At 64.7% G+C, this 13,605-nt stretch overlaps 1 protein-coding gene across 10 annotated transcripts; it reads right to left on the bottom strand.

The window, feature by feature from the left end:
• Window positions 1-5,474: 5,474 nt before the first annotated feature.
• On the bottom strand, window positions 5,475-13,570 carry NEU4 (neuraminidase 4). 10 transcript variants are annotated; one of them, XM_049101229.1, is made up of 8 exons: window positions 13,422-13,534; window positions 12,792-12,886; window positions 11,768-11,867; window positions 11,529-11,675; window positions 11,140-11,212; window positions 8,364-8,567; window positions 7,959-8,214; window positions 5,475-6,814 (listed from the first exon to the last, which is right to left on the bottom strand). In XM_049101229.1, the coding sequence occupies exons 6-8, from the start codon at window positions 8,562-8,564 to the stop codon at window positions 5,829-5,831; spliced, it is 1,443 nt and encodes a 480-aa protein (XP_048957186.1). In that variant the 5' UTR covers window positions 8,565-8,567; window positions 11,140-11,212; window positions 11,529-11,675; window positions 11,768-11,867; window positions 12,792-12,886; window positions 13,422-13,534; the 3' UTR covers window positions 5,475-5,828. The 10 variants fall into 10 exon arrangements, with proteins under 10 accessions (XP_048957186.1, XP_048957187.1, XP_048957185.1 ...); XM_049101230.1 differs by lacking the exon at window positions 12,792-12,886 and having other exon boundaries at window positions 13,333-13,466; XM_049101228.1 differs by lacking the exon at window positions 12,792-12,886 and having other exon boundaries at window positions 13,422-13,452.
• Window positions 13,571-13,605: the final 35 nt, after the last annotated feature.

The following is a 13,605-nucleotide window of genomic DNA, read 5'->3' as shown; positions in this document are numbered from 1 at the left end:
GCCTGGTTCTCTCCTGCTCTTGTGACTGTGGGGGGCAGGGAGGAGGTCCTGCCTGAAGGGGAGTAGGAAGGACGCGCCAGGCCTCCCCAGGCCCAGTGCTCACCCTCCGGGCCTCACCCACGCCGTCCCCGAAACACGCAGACCCTCCAAGGCGCCTCCTCCCCATTACCCCCCACATGCATGGGGTGCCCGCCCCCGTCCCCAGCCCCCCCGCACACCTAACAGCCCCTCCCAGAGCATCAGAGCCCCGGGCCCGGCAGGCTGCACAGGCTGTGGGTGCCAAGGTAGGAATGGTCCCTCCCACATGCGAGGGGGCGTCTGCTCCGGCGAGAGGGGGTCTCAGTTCCCGTCCCCTTGCCCCTTCCCAGGGCGCCTTGTGCAAACCCCGGCACCCCCCAGCCCTCTACGTGCACCCACTGGTGCCCGCCACACTGGGATCCTGTCCTGGCTGGCGTGGGAGGTAGGATCGCAGGCCCAGGACAAGGCGCGGATGTGCCGCTTTGCTCCAGACGTGCCAGGCCAGGCCTCATGGCAGGGGAACGCCGCCGGGGAGGTTTGCAGGTGTCACAGGCTGGTGTGCCTGGAAAACCCAACAGCCTCCGTGGAGTCACCAGAAAAGGGAGTCGAGCAGCGCGTATAACAGTAACACCCAGAAATAAATAGCTTTCATATATCCAGACAGTAGCCAGTCGGAAGAAAAATTGGCAGAGGATCTTCTACCCGCAACAGCAACAGAAGAGCTAAAATGCCCGAGAAATGTGCGAACCCACGGGGAGCTGGGCCCGAGCACGGAAAACCCTCGACACCATCCAGAGGCCCGTTGTCCCCACGTTCACCTGTAGACATGACACGATCCCAATAAAAACCCACATCTGTGCAACTGAGCAGCTCAGACGGAGAAATCGCAAGCCGGCAGGAGCCAAAGAAACCAAGAAAAGAAAGTGAAAGAGGAGCAGCTTTCTCAGATGAACCACTCGTGATGGAGACGGATGGAGGCGCCCGCGCGCCCGAGGACGTGGGGACACGCTGACGTGGTCAGAAAGGGCGTTCACGGCCACCCATACAGGTACGAGGCCAACTTGGTGCAGTTTCTGGATGTAAAGGGGGTCTGTGGGGTCCGGGGCTGACGGCCGAGATGCCTTGTGGGCAGAATGGGGGTTTTCTCAAAGCCGGGGCGGGGATCGGGGGCACAGAGAGCCGGCCCCGCTGCCCCTGCCCGGGGCTTGTCAGGGGCACGTGCTCCCCTGCCTCGGCGGCTAGCGTCGGCCCCGGCCCTGGGTGGTCTAGTGAGTCGGGGCTCCCTGCAGAAAGGATCCCCTCCACCTCCCCAGGCATCCATCACCGGGCTGTGGGGACATCGCAGGGACGTCTACTGCATCTCCGCGTCCTGCTGCCTGTTGCCCACATCACTCACTTCTCACGCCGTGGACCCCGCACAGATCCCAAATAGAACTATAAATGAGAAACCCTGCAAGACGCAGAGGGCAGGGGCGAGTTCCTTCACGGAGGAGCAGGAAAACCTTCCTAATGCTGCCTCGAAATCAGCAGCATAAAGAGAAGGTCGAGACAAATTGGAAAACACTTTAATGTGGCAAAAAAAAAAAAGTGTCAAAGCGAGCTAAGGGAAAGTATTTGTAATGCTACATAAAAGGTCAGGGCTGCGATTATGTAAAGATGTAAAATACGGAAAGGGCAAGGGCACAGGCACAGTGGGAAAGTGAACAGAAGATATGATGAGGCAGTGCTCACCTACACACACAGACACATGCACGTGCACGCGGACACGTGTGCACACACGGACACCAGCATGTGCACACGCGTGCACGTGGACACGTGTATGCACATGCACACAGACACATGTATGTGTGCACATCACACATGTGCTCATCCACACGTGTAGGCACACCACGTACACAAGGACACACACATGTGCGCATGCAGCACACACCATACACACATACATGTTTTCCATGTATGTATATATATTCTCTTAAGCAGCAAAAGGATGTTCATTGTTACTCATAAGAAAAATGCAGATTACAACCACCGGAACCATGAGGATGCACCCTAGAGGGGGGTGGGGAGTCGGGGAAGCGGCCCTGCAGGCATGACTGGAGAATTGTGTGTTTTTTTTTTTTTTTGGAAGATTTTATTTATTTATTCACGAGAGACACAGAGAGAGGCAGAGACACAGGCAGAGGGAGAAGCAGCTCCCAGCGGGGAGCCCGATGTGGGACTCAATCCCAGGACCCCAGGATCACGCCCTGAGCCCATGGCAGACGCTCACCAACTGAGCCCCCCAGGTGCCCGAGAATTGTGCTTTATCCGGCAGTCAGCCAAGCGTCTGTCCCTTGACCCAGGAATCCACATGGAGAAGCATCTGCCAGGAGAGGCCCCGGGAGTGGGGGGAAGCAGAGCAGGAAGGCCTGACCCAGGCTCTGAGTGAAGCGGGGGCTGCAGTGCTGCTCAGTGTGGGGTGCGGGCCCCAAGGAGGGTGGCAGCTCGCTGCCCCTCAAAGGAACTGAGTTCACCTCCTATCAAAAGATAAGGGAGCCCTGGGACATCCGGGGGGCTCAGCAGTTAAACGTCTGCCTTTGGCTCAGGGCGTGATCTCAGGGTCCCGGGATCGAGTCCCACATCAGGCTCCCCGCAGGGAGCTGCTTCTCTGTCTGCCTGTGTCTCTGCCTCTCTCCCTCTGTGTCTTTTATGAATAAATAAATAAAATCTTAAACAAAAATAATAGATAAGGGAGCCCTGTGAGCCTAAAAAAATACCAAAATTACAAGTAAAAATCTAATTGATTAACACATTTTGGGTATGCTTTTTAAAAAAGAAGTTCATATTCTGAAAAAAAAAAAGGACAAAAACGCACAAAGCAGAGAGGGCAGGAAGCGGTGGCCTCACCCAGCCACCGGCCGGGCCACCCGCTGGCAGCACGGTGGCTCAGATAAGAAGCGAGGGCGCAGGGCGCAGTCAGCACTTTGCTGCTCATCTTCCCGGAACCGGCCCCTGCCCCCGCCCCCACTGTTTCCATCACCCCCCCCCTGCCAGGCCCAAGGCCTCGCTGGGGCAGCTCGCCCACGCCCACCCTGCAGGTCCCTCCTACCTCACCCAGGGTGGCAGGTGGCGGGGGGGGGGGGGGGGGGCTGCAGGAGGACCTGGTACCAGCCTGGGCTTTGCAAATGAGGCTTGAGGCGGTGGTAGAGAGCTCCCAGCCTAAGTAAGGCCTGTGGCCACCCCAACAGCGGGGCCAGGGGAGCCCTACGCAGGGAGTGCCTCTGCCCAGGTGCAGATCCCTCCTACCACCTGAGCTCACCCCTTCCCTGTACAGAGCTGGGGACAAGAGCTGGCCACCTCAATACAGGAGTCCCGGGTCACGCAGGACAGGAAGGGCAGGTGTCCCAGCCCTACCTGGAAATCCAAGGTGGGGGCCCTCGAGGACCGGGGTGGGGGGCATGGGCAAAGGTCTCCCGGCAGGACAGACGTACCGACCCCGAGGGGGACCTGCCCTACGACTGGGAAGGCAAGGCTGGTGGCCCGGGCCCCGGGGTTTTGGCCCCGACAGGTGGGTAGCAGGTCTGGACAGATGCCCCTCCGTGCGTGGGTGAGGCTCCTGCGTTCTTGGGGAATTGGGTGCAGATTGGGGGCAGCCTAGCCAGCACCACGTTGACCCCCACTGCTGGAGCCTGTCAATGGCTGCTCCACCGTGGCCTCCGGGGTGTCCCGTGTCCTCAGACCCCAGTCCCACGGTCCCACCCACCTGTGGGGCCCATGCGCAGGGCTCCAGAGCCACTGCCTCAAGGTGACAACATCCAATGACATTTCCGCGAGTCCGCGGCCCGAGCACCCGCCCAGTCTGCAGCCCTAGCCGCGCACCCTCTCCGCTCACTCTAAGGCCCGCGCTGCTTTAAGGGACCAGACGTGCTTTAAAGCAGTTTAGGCTCACGGAGCAATGGAGCAGTAGTTCGCAGCCTCCAGCACTGCCCCCCCGCTCCCCCAGCCTCCCCGGGTCAACGGGCCCCTTAGACGTGCGACCGTTAGTGCTGAGCTGACGGTGGCCCGGAATCCGTGACACGCTGGGCCTTACTCTCGGTGCTGTGTACCCCATGTCCCCGCCAGCCGGGGCCACACGGCGCAGCCTCCCTGCCGTAGGACCCCCAAGGCTCCACCCGCTCATCCCTCGCTCCCACCACCTCCAGCGACCACCGGCCTTGCCCCCACGTCACAGGCCTGCCCTTCCGCGTCACCGGCATCACACGGTGGTAACCGCCCGCACTGGCCTGACTTAGTGACGCGCATCTCGGCTCCCCCATGCCTCCTCTGGATGCACATCCACGTACTCAAGGGCCCCCTGCTTCCCTGCAAGCTTTGGCAACCGTGAACAACGCCGCCGTGAGCACTCACGCGTGGGATCCCATGTGGACGTGAGGAGCACAGTGCCGGATCCCACGCTGCGACGTTGCTTAGTTTTATAAGAAATGGCCGAGCTGTCTCGCGGCTGGTGCCCCGTCCTGTGCTCCCACCAGCCTGAGGGGCAAGTCCCAGCGGCTCTCATCCACCCTCGGGGCCCATGGCGCTGCGGGCGGTCCAGGTGCCCGCGTCCTGACCCGACCCCGTGGGGTCTTGTTTGTGGGCTCCTTCCCGATGACATATGCTGTGCAGCATCTTTCCATATGCTCGGTTGCCAAAATATACAAACAACTCTTAAAATTCACCAATAAAACAAAAAAAGAGGCAAAAGCTCGAAATAGACACTCACCAAAGAAGGTGCACAGATGGCACAGCCGCTTTGGGAGGCAGGCTGGGCAGCTTCCTGCGATGCGGAAGCACCGGATAAACCAGCGCGAATCACCCCGAAATGCTCGACGGAAGCCACATCCCCTGGGGTTCTCCTGGTGTGTGGGTTTTGAATTATGGATTCAGATTCTTTACTAGGATTCTTCAGATTTCCTATCTCCTCTTTAATAAGTTGTATTTTTCCAGGAATTGTGCATTTAGTCTACATTTTCAAGTTTATTTGCATAAAACAGCTCCGAACACCTTGAGATCTTTGAACATCTACAGGAGCCCGGCGGGCCCGCTCTCACTCCTGATCCTGGTTCTGTGCGCTCTCTCTCTCTCTCTCTCTAAATCATCAGCCTCATCAGGGGTTTATCAGTTTTATTAGTTTTTTAAAAACCGGATTCTGGCCCTATTTGTTCCTTCCACTGCATTATTTTTCCTGCCCCGTCTGGTTTTGTTCCTGACTCTCCTCTTCCTTCTGCTTCCCCTGGACTCGTTTGTTGCCCCTTCCTCAGGTGGGGGCATCCGCGGGCCCCCCCCCCCATGTTCATCTCCCAGACCGTGTGTAGCGTTCGCATAATTTCAAAATCTTTTCTCATTTTCATTTTCTCATTTTCAGAAGCCATGCGGCTTCTTCTTTGAACAAGGAGTGACTCGGAATCATGTTTCTTAATCTTCAGACACAAGGAAGGTTTTTAATTTCCTTTCGTTTTTATTTCACTGTAATTTTCAATCCTCTGAAGTCTTGCAGAGACTCGGTTGCGTGATCCCACGTAGCATCAATTTCTACTCCTGTGTGCGTGTGAACATGCGGTTCCTTCTGCAGTTGCTGGGCGCACGCGTGTCTGTTAAGTCAAGTCTGTTAGTCAAGTGGCCAAGTCCGTGTCCTCACTGACTGTCCGTCTGCCCCGTCAGGTTCCGAGACGTGTGTCTACAATCTTCTACTACAACTAGGGATCTGTCTTCTCCTACACGTCTGCCCGCTCTCCTTCCGCGCTGTGGAGCGCACCGTCAGGTGCCCACCGCGGGTATGGCCCGAGCGCCTGTCAGGAAGGCTGGCAGCGCTCCAGGGGCTTGTCCCCGGGGGGGCGCGGCTCGGGGCCCCCGCGCACGTTCTGCAGGACCTCAGCGAGGGAGAACATGCAGAAGGAGATCTCCTCGTAGGAGACCCTGGCCCCACTCTCATACAGACAAGCAAAGGTCAGGGCTCCCTTGGGGGTGCGCCCGACGGACGCCAGGTCAGAGTAGCCACTGGGGCCCTCGTAGATCACCCAGGGCTCCGTCCAGCTGTGGGGGTCCAGGGGGGAGCGGCTCAGGCGGATTCCCATGTGGAGCCGAGCCCTGCGCCCCGCCGGGTGGGAATACAACAGCCAGGTGGGGCTCTGAGACAGGGTGGCTGGGGGCCCTGGGAGCTTCGGGGTCTGGGCCTTCCTGGGGTTCCTGAGCCCAGGCCCTGGGCCAGGCTCCTCAGGGCCGTCCCTGCACCCCTCCATCCTGCTGAGCCCCAGGTCCCCTTGGGGGTCTGTGGTGCCCTCCTTTGACGGCTGCTGGACTCCGGGACAGAGGCGTGGGGCCTGGGGGTGGTTTCTGGCACCCGCTGACCGTCCCTCACCCCTTGGCCCGCTGGAGAGAGGGGCAGGAAAGCCCAGGACGCTGCCCTGGCAGCCCCGGGCGGTCTCAGCCAGGGCGGGCACAAGCTCCCCGGGCAGGAAGGAGGTGCCCCCGTCTGCACTGAGCGCCTGCACGCGGCTGCCCAGGGGGCTCCGGGCGTTGCAGTAGAGGATGCTGCCGGCCTGCCCGCCATCCACCACGGCCAGCTGGCACTCGCCCGAGCGGAGGTTGGGCACGAGGCCTCCGCGGTGCCAGGTGCGACCGTGGTCGTCGCTATAGAAGGTGAAGGCGTGGGGGCTGGTCCTGCAGATCCTGCCGAAGCACTCCCGCCGGTCCACGCGGTACGTGTAGGCTGGCACCAGCAGGCGGCCCGAGGGCAGCTGGATGCCGTGGCCCGGGCCCACAGCGAACGTGGCCCAGTCTGCAGGCAGAGGGGCGGCTGGTTATCCCAGCAAGGGGACAGCTGCGGCCGCAGCCACGTACGGTCACCCTGGGGGTTGGGGAGGATCCAGAGCCAGGGCCTCGGATTAGGGGACAGCTCCTGAGGAAGCCACTACTGACCGGGCCCCCTCATCCACTCTGCTGCCCAGTCTGCACCCCCCAGGGCTGGACAAGCCTCTCTCCACCATTAGCAGGAGCAGGGAGCCCGGGAAGGCCACTCGACCAGGTTCTCAGCTGGGAGCAGACAGCCAGTACCTGAGCGGGGACACACAGGCTCAGTCCCGACAGAAGGGCGGCAGAAGGCAGAGGGTGTATGAGCACCGTGGTGGGGCCTGAGCCCCAGAGGAGTAGGCGGTCGCTGTGTCCTGTCCAGGCCTCAGAGCCCACCACACCCTTGGGCTCAGATCCTACCTACAGGGCCAGTGACCCCTCAGAGCGCCCTGGGTGGTCAGGCCCGAGGGGAGGGCGCAGCAGGAGAGCAGGGAAAGCTTTAGGGCCAGGCCGTGTGTCCAGTCCTGCACCCCCGCTGCGGTTCGCAGGCAGAGGGACAGTGTGAAGGAGGGACCTGGCCGCGGGGTTTGGGTGCTGAGAGCGAGGGACCTCGGCGCTCAGGCTCGCGAGATGGCCTGGTCCGCCCCGGCCCAGGGGGTCACCCACGGTCACCCCGTTACAGGCCCCGCGGTCCCGCGCAGAAACGCAGTGGGGGGCCCTGGGGCTTGGGGCCCAGGAGGCAGGACGTGTGGTGCCCTCCCCGGCCCCTGCACCTCACACGCCCCACCCCTGCTCGGGCCCGCCCCCCGCCCCCCACCTCACAGCCCCACCTACCCTGCTCGGCCCCGCCGCGCCCCCCTCGCGCACCTCACCCCCCATGTCAGCCCCAGCCCCCGCCTCCGTGCCCCTCACTCCCCCACTTACCCTGCTCAGCCCCGCCCCGCCCCGCCCCCCGCTCCCTACACCTCATACCCCCACCTACCTGCTCGGCCCCGCCCCTCCCCGCCCCTCCCTGCACCTCACACGCCCCTCCCCTGCTCGGCCCCGCCCTTCCTCGTCCCCCCCCCGCGCACCTCACACCCCCCCTCAGCCCCGCACCCCTGCCCCCCCCCGCCCCTCACACCCCCACCTACCCTGCTCGGCGCCGCCCACCGCCTCCTCCGTGAGGTCCCTGGCGGCGCCCCAGCTGCGCCCCGCGTCCCGGCTGGTCACGCAGCAGAGGCGAGCGGCGTTCCTGCCCGCGGCGATCTGCGCGGCCTCGGGCGTGCGGCCCCGCACCGCGATGAAGAAGAGGAAGACGGTGGCGGTGCGGGCGTCGTGCACCGGGCAGGGGTTCATGGAGCGGTGCTCCTCCAGGGCCGCCGTCGCCAGCACGCGCGCGGCGCCCCACTGCGCGGACACGGGGGGGGGGCGGCAGGGCGCGCGGCCTCAGTTTACCTGCGCGCGGCGGTGCCCCGTCCAGGCCCCGCCCCCGTGCGCCCGCCCCGCCCCCGGCCCCGCCCACGCCCCGCCCCCCCCCCCGTGCGCCCCCGGCTCACCCGCACGGAGCCCCCGACCAGCGTCCCGCTCCGCTGCACCAGGCGGTGGGCGTGGGCGTCGTCGGGGCTGAGCCGCTGCTCCGCGAAGGCCAGCAGGGCGGGCGCGGGGGGCACGGGCAGCAGCGCGGGCACCCGGTAGGTCAGGCCGCTCCTCTCGCGCCGGAACAGCACGGTCCGCTCGGGGACGCGCGGGGCCCCCATGCTCTGCGCGCCCCGAGCCCCGGGGTCAGCGGGGGCGCCCCCGCCCGCCTACGCCCACCCGAGACTGCCCTGCAGGTGCACCCCCCCAGCCTCCATGGGCCCGCCCCCCAAAGCCCGGCCCCCCCCCTGCGCCCCTGAGGCCCGCAGGCACCCTGCCTCCTCTCCGCCCGTCCTGGGAGTAGAGCCCGGCCCGGGCCCCTGACTCTGCGCACCCTCCACCCTGGGCCCGGGACGCCCGCCCAGCAGGGGGCTGGCCACGTGGACGGTCGGGGCCCACACCGGTCGGGTTTCCCCAAAGAGCCCCCAGACCACAGGGTGCAAGGGCAGGGAGACCCGACCCGCTGGGCGCCCGGCTCACTCTGTCCGACAGGCGCTTCTGGGAGATGCCCTCCCGCCCCCCCCCCCCCACCCCTCCCCTCCCCTCCCCTCCCGCCCCCCCCACCCCTCCCCTCCCCTCCCCTCCCAGATCCGGGAATGTGGGGTTCTCAGGAGTGGCCAGGAGAGATGGGGAGGAGCCTTGCTGAAGCCAAGAGAGGGGAGCCGTGGGTCTCCTGCAGAGAAGGGGCCTGAAGTCCAGGTCCTAGCAGGACATCCGCGGCGGTAGGGGACCGGCCACCCTGCCCCTTGGGCTTCTGAGCAAAGCAGGGATGTGGGGGGCGAAGGGTGAGGTCCAGCAGAACAACCCCACCCACGGGGTGCCCCAGGTGCCTCCCACATGGGCCTCGAGGGAGCTAGAGGCAGCACAGGCTAGAGGAGCAGTGAGAGTGACCCCAAGGAGGCCTTGGACTTCACCACCCTGCTGTCCTGCCCCGTCCTGGGGAAGGGGGGCCAGGCCAGCTCTAGTCTGGGCGCTGGGGGTTCCACTGGGAAAGAGCTGCTCCCACACTATAGGAGGAGGAGACGCAGCCCACAGCGGAGGCTGCAGCCAAGACCCCTCAGTGTCTGACACCTCTGTGTCTGAGCCCCCCAGCTGTGAGCTCCCCAGCCTCTGAGCCCCCCAGCATCCAAACCCCCCAACGTCTGAGCCCCCTGTGTCTGAGCCCCTCAGGGCTGAATCCTGCAGCCGAGCCCGCAGCTGGGCACAGAGACAGGAAGCCAGACTGGGGGAGGCGGGCTGAGCCTGGGGGTTCCCGCAGTGCAGGCTAACCTGGGGGTAGGCAGAGAGGAGCCAACCCTCTAGGCATTGGGGGGGGAGAGGAGCCAACCCTCTAGGCATTGGGGGGGGGTCGCCCCAGCTGGAAGCCACCAGGACGTTAGCATGGCCCCACAAGGCCCTCCTTGCCGCTGTCCAGGCCTCTCTTCCACAGCCCAGCACCCTGAACCCTGGCTGGGCTCCTGCTCCCCCTAACCACCTGTCAGGGCTCCCGTCCTTCAGAGGTCGGGAGGTTGCCTTGCTGCTGCTGGGAGTGTGCTCCCAGGGAACCCCACGAAGGGGCACACGGGGCAGGGGTGTGCACCTGGGGTCTGCAGTCCCCGCTGGGGCCCTTCCTCCCATGTGCACAGCAGCTGTGGGCTGGCCCTGGCCCCGGAGGGACGTGAGTGAAGGCGCGTGATGAGGGAGCCCCGCACAGTCGGGGACTGCAGACGGCAGAAGGTGAGGGCTCCCGGGCGGGACTCGGGGCAGCCAGGGCCACTGCCACTGGAAGGGACCTGGGACTTAGCACCGAGTCAGATGGCAAGACACCCCACATCACACTCGGGAGCATGGCTCTCAGGACCGGACGGTGCACGTGCAGGAGGCAGCGGGATGAACAGGGGACGGCTGGGGACGGAATGAACCCCCCTATACAGCAGTGGCCATGCTGGGACCCACGGGAGGCCACACTGGCTGGCTCAGCCTCCACCCCCGAGGTCCCCCCCACAGGCCCGCACCTCAGGCCACCTGTTTCCAAGGCCACCTGCTCCTGAAGGCCCCCAGTGGGCAGCGCACACTGAGTCCAGCAGACACCCTGCCAACCTCAGCTCTGCCCCCCGCAGCCTCTGGGGCCGTGAGAGCCGCTCCTGTGTCCTGCAAGCCCTGGGCCACCCCCCGGCCTCCAAAGGGTAACTGTGCCCAAGTGCAAAGCAGGTGCAGCTGCCGCGTGTCCCTCCAGGCTGAACAGACATAAGGGGACATTGTCTCCACTTGGCTTACTCCACAGGCCCTGAGACCCCCTGGACTCCAGGGCCCCCCCCAGCCCCCCTGGGGAGCCAAGCAGGAGAGATGGAGGCCGCACAGACCAGCTGCTCACACTGCCGCCTGCACAGAGCAGGACAGGGCACCCCGGGCCATCCTATGTGGGCCCGGGTCTCTGCAGAGCCCCAAAGTCCCAGGGCGACCCCCTCAACCTAGGAGGAAGAGTTCTCTTCCTCAGGGGCAGCTGGCCAGGTCTGGCCACATCAGTAGGTTCCAAGGCTTGGTGTGAGCAGGGTAGGATGGCTGTGCCCAACATCCCACCCTCCAGACAGCTGTCCCCCGACCCCCACCCTCCTATCAGCAGGTCTCCGCCGCCGCCCAGGTCAGGACCCCAGCCGGCTGCGGGTCACTTAAAGTCACTTAAATGCGTGCCTATCAACAGCAAAGGGTTTTGCATACGTGTTTGGCCTTTTGGCGGAGGGGCCTCCTGGCCCTGTCACTTCCGGAAGGGTCTCCAGTCTGGGTGAATGTCCTGGGCCGTGCCGGGGGCCAGGACTCAGTTACAAACCACTGGCCTGGGGGAGCCGGGCCCCACACTCCTGCAGGCTGGCCCGCCCCCACTTTGACCCGCAGCCCCCCAGCCAGGTCACCGGCTCTCCGCGGCTACCCCGGGGCCCTGCAGGGCACCTGCCGCTCTGACCAGGAAACTGTCCCACGGGGACACCGTGTGGAGCATATGGCCGGGCGGCCCTCAGCCCGCGAGTGTGCCCCGCCCTTGCCCAAGGGCAGCCTGGGGGGACAGAGGAGCCTTGAGGGGCCGGGGGCAGGCGAGCAGGGAGGGGACTCACCGGGTGTCGCAGGAAGGTCGTGGAGCTGGCTGCGGGGCAGCTGCAGTTGCTTCTGCTTCTCCAACCCAGTGAGCGCAGCAGGGACAAGGGCTGGCTGTGCGGGGCGGGAGCCTGGACTGGCGGGGTCCCAGGGCTGCGTCCTGCCAGCTGTGTGGCCCCCAGAGAGGGCGGTGCAGATGGGCACGGCGGGAGGGGGGGAAGCCCTCTCTGCCCTGCGGTGCCTGGAACTAGGGGCTCACCTCCAACAAGGCTGGGCTGGGACCGCGGGTGCCAAGGGCCGCAGCTGACCGCTGACCCCTGGATCTCTGCTGCCTCCAAGCCTCCTCCAGAGACCTGCCCCTGGAAACCCAAGTGAGCACTCGTGACCCTCCCAGCACGGCTCGGACACCCAGAACGCAGGCCCCTTGGGCTCTCACTGGGCTTCAGCCCCGTGTCCATGTGAGGTGGCCGGCTCAGACTTGGAGGGGACAGCCCCCACCCTAGCACCCATGGCCTGGTCAGGACTCCCACCCGTGGCCTGGTCAGGACTCCCACCAGCTGGGCCCTTTCACCAGTGACCGTGTCCAGGTGACCGCCGCCCGGGGGCGTCAGGGGGGCCCTCAGCAGCCCAGGTGTGGGTGAAAGGGCTCTCTGGAGGGCCGTCCTGCTCAGGCTCCCTGCGCCCCACCTGTACCCCCTTGACCTGCCCTCTGACAGCAGGACCACGGGACAGACCCCAGCACCTGACCTGGACTGCCCACCCGCGTGCACCCGCTGACCTCCCTCCCACATTCTTCCTGAAGCTCTTCTTTCCGGCTGGTCTCTTAACTCGGGAAAGACCCGGCAGGTGCCGCATCCTGGGATGGACACTGAAACTGGCCCCCCTACCCCCCGCAATAACCTCGGCCCGGAGGAAGAGCTCTGGGGGCCCGACCATCCGAACTGTGGGAGCCGCACCCCCGACTCACTGTGCAGATGGACCACGGGGCACGGGCGACCGCACAGTCGCCCTGACCTCATATAACACTAAGACCCCTGCCCTGGGAGGACACGAGCTGCACAGACATCACACACGACGACTACGTTTCGGCAGGTTTCCTTAAGGCACACGCGTGACTTTACGCCTCTACAGACAATGACAAGGCTCCCCTTCCCGAATAGTCCTCCTGACCCTACATAAAAGGAAGCCATCCACCCTGGCTCGGGAGTTGGGACAAGGTATTCCCCTCGATCCCCTTACTGCCTACAACCCAAGCTTCCTTTGGAGACCGCCTACCCACCCACCTGCTCAGGTCCTCGGGAGACCTGGGGAGAGGAGCAAGGAGACCCCCAGGTCAGTACCCTGGGCCACCCGTGCCCAGATGCAAGCCCAGGCTGTGCTGTGGACGGGAAGGGGGAGACGAGGATGTGAGACAGTGCATGTCCTCACTCCGGGCAGCCCACTGAGGCCCTGGAGGAGGGCACAGTGACCCTCCTCTGGGGGTTCGGCGGCCTCCATGGGGACACCTTGCCAAGGGCAGCGGGCAACCGTAGCCTGACCCCCCAGGACCTGCGAGTCCACCTGAACCCGTAGAAACTCCTTAGGAAACTGGCTTTCTCTCCCCGCAACACATGTGGGTGCTCCTCCCCTGGCACACAACCCCCAGTGTCCATCTGGAGGGGCTCAGGACCCGGGTTCCGGTAGCCGGTGCTAAATGACCCTCTCCTAACCACAGATGGCCCCCTGGCTCCCAAAGTCACTTGGCGACTGGGCTCTCCCTCGCCCCCTCCCACCTCGGGCTGGGACAGCTCTTCCCACGCCCGCGTCCTGCCCCTGGGCTTTCACCTCTGCACGCCGACCACGTCTCTTGGTCGTTCGATCTGGACCCCAGCGTCTCCACATCAGACACGACCCCCCACTTCCCAGGGCCTCACCCAAACCGTCTCCCTTCCTCTGTGCCCAGCGTTCGGGCCTCCCGCTGCGCCCCCAAGCTGCCGCACGGCCCGTGCAGGGGGGCCCTCCGGGACCGCGGGAGGAGGCGGCCCACACACCGGCCTCATTCCCTCTGCTCGGGGACTTGGGGTTTGGCTTTGCTTGTTTTACGTTGTTAACACCGAG

Source organism: Canis lupus, chromosome 25, assembly GCF_003254725.2.
Source record: "Canis lupus dingo isolate Sandy chromosome 25, ASM325472v2, whole genome shotgun sequence".
Lineage (NCBI taxonomy): Eukaryota > Metazoa > Chordata > Mammalia > Carnivora > Canidae > Canis > Canis lupus.
The sequence above is the reverse complement of the archived record's forward strand: the minus strand, read 5'-3'. Positions and strand labels throughout refer to the sequence as shown.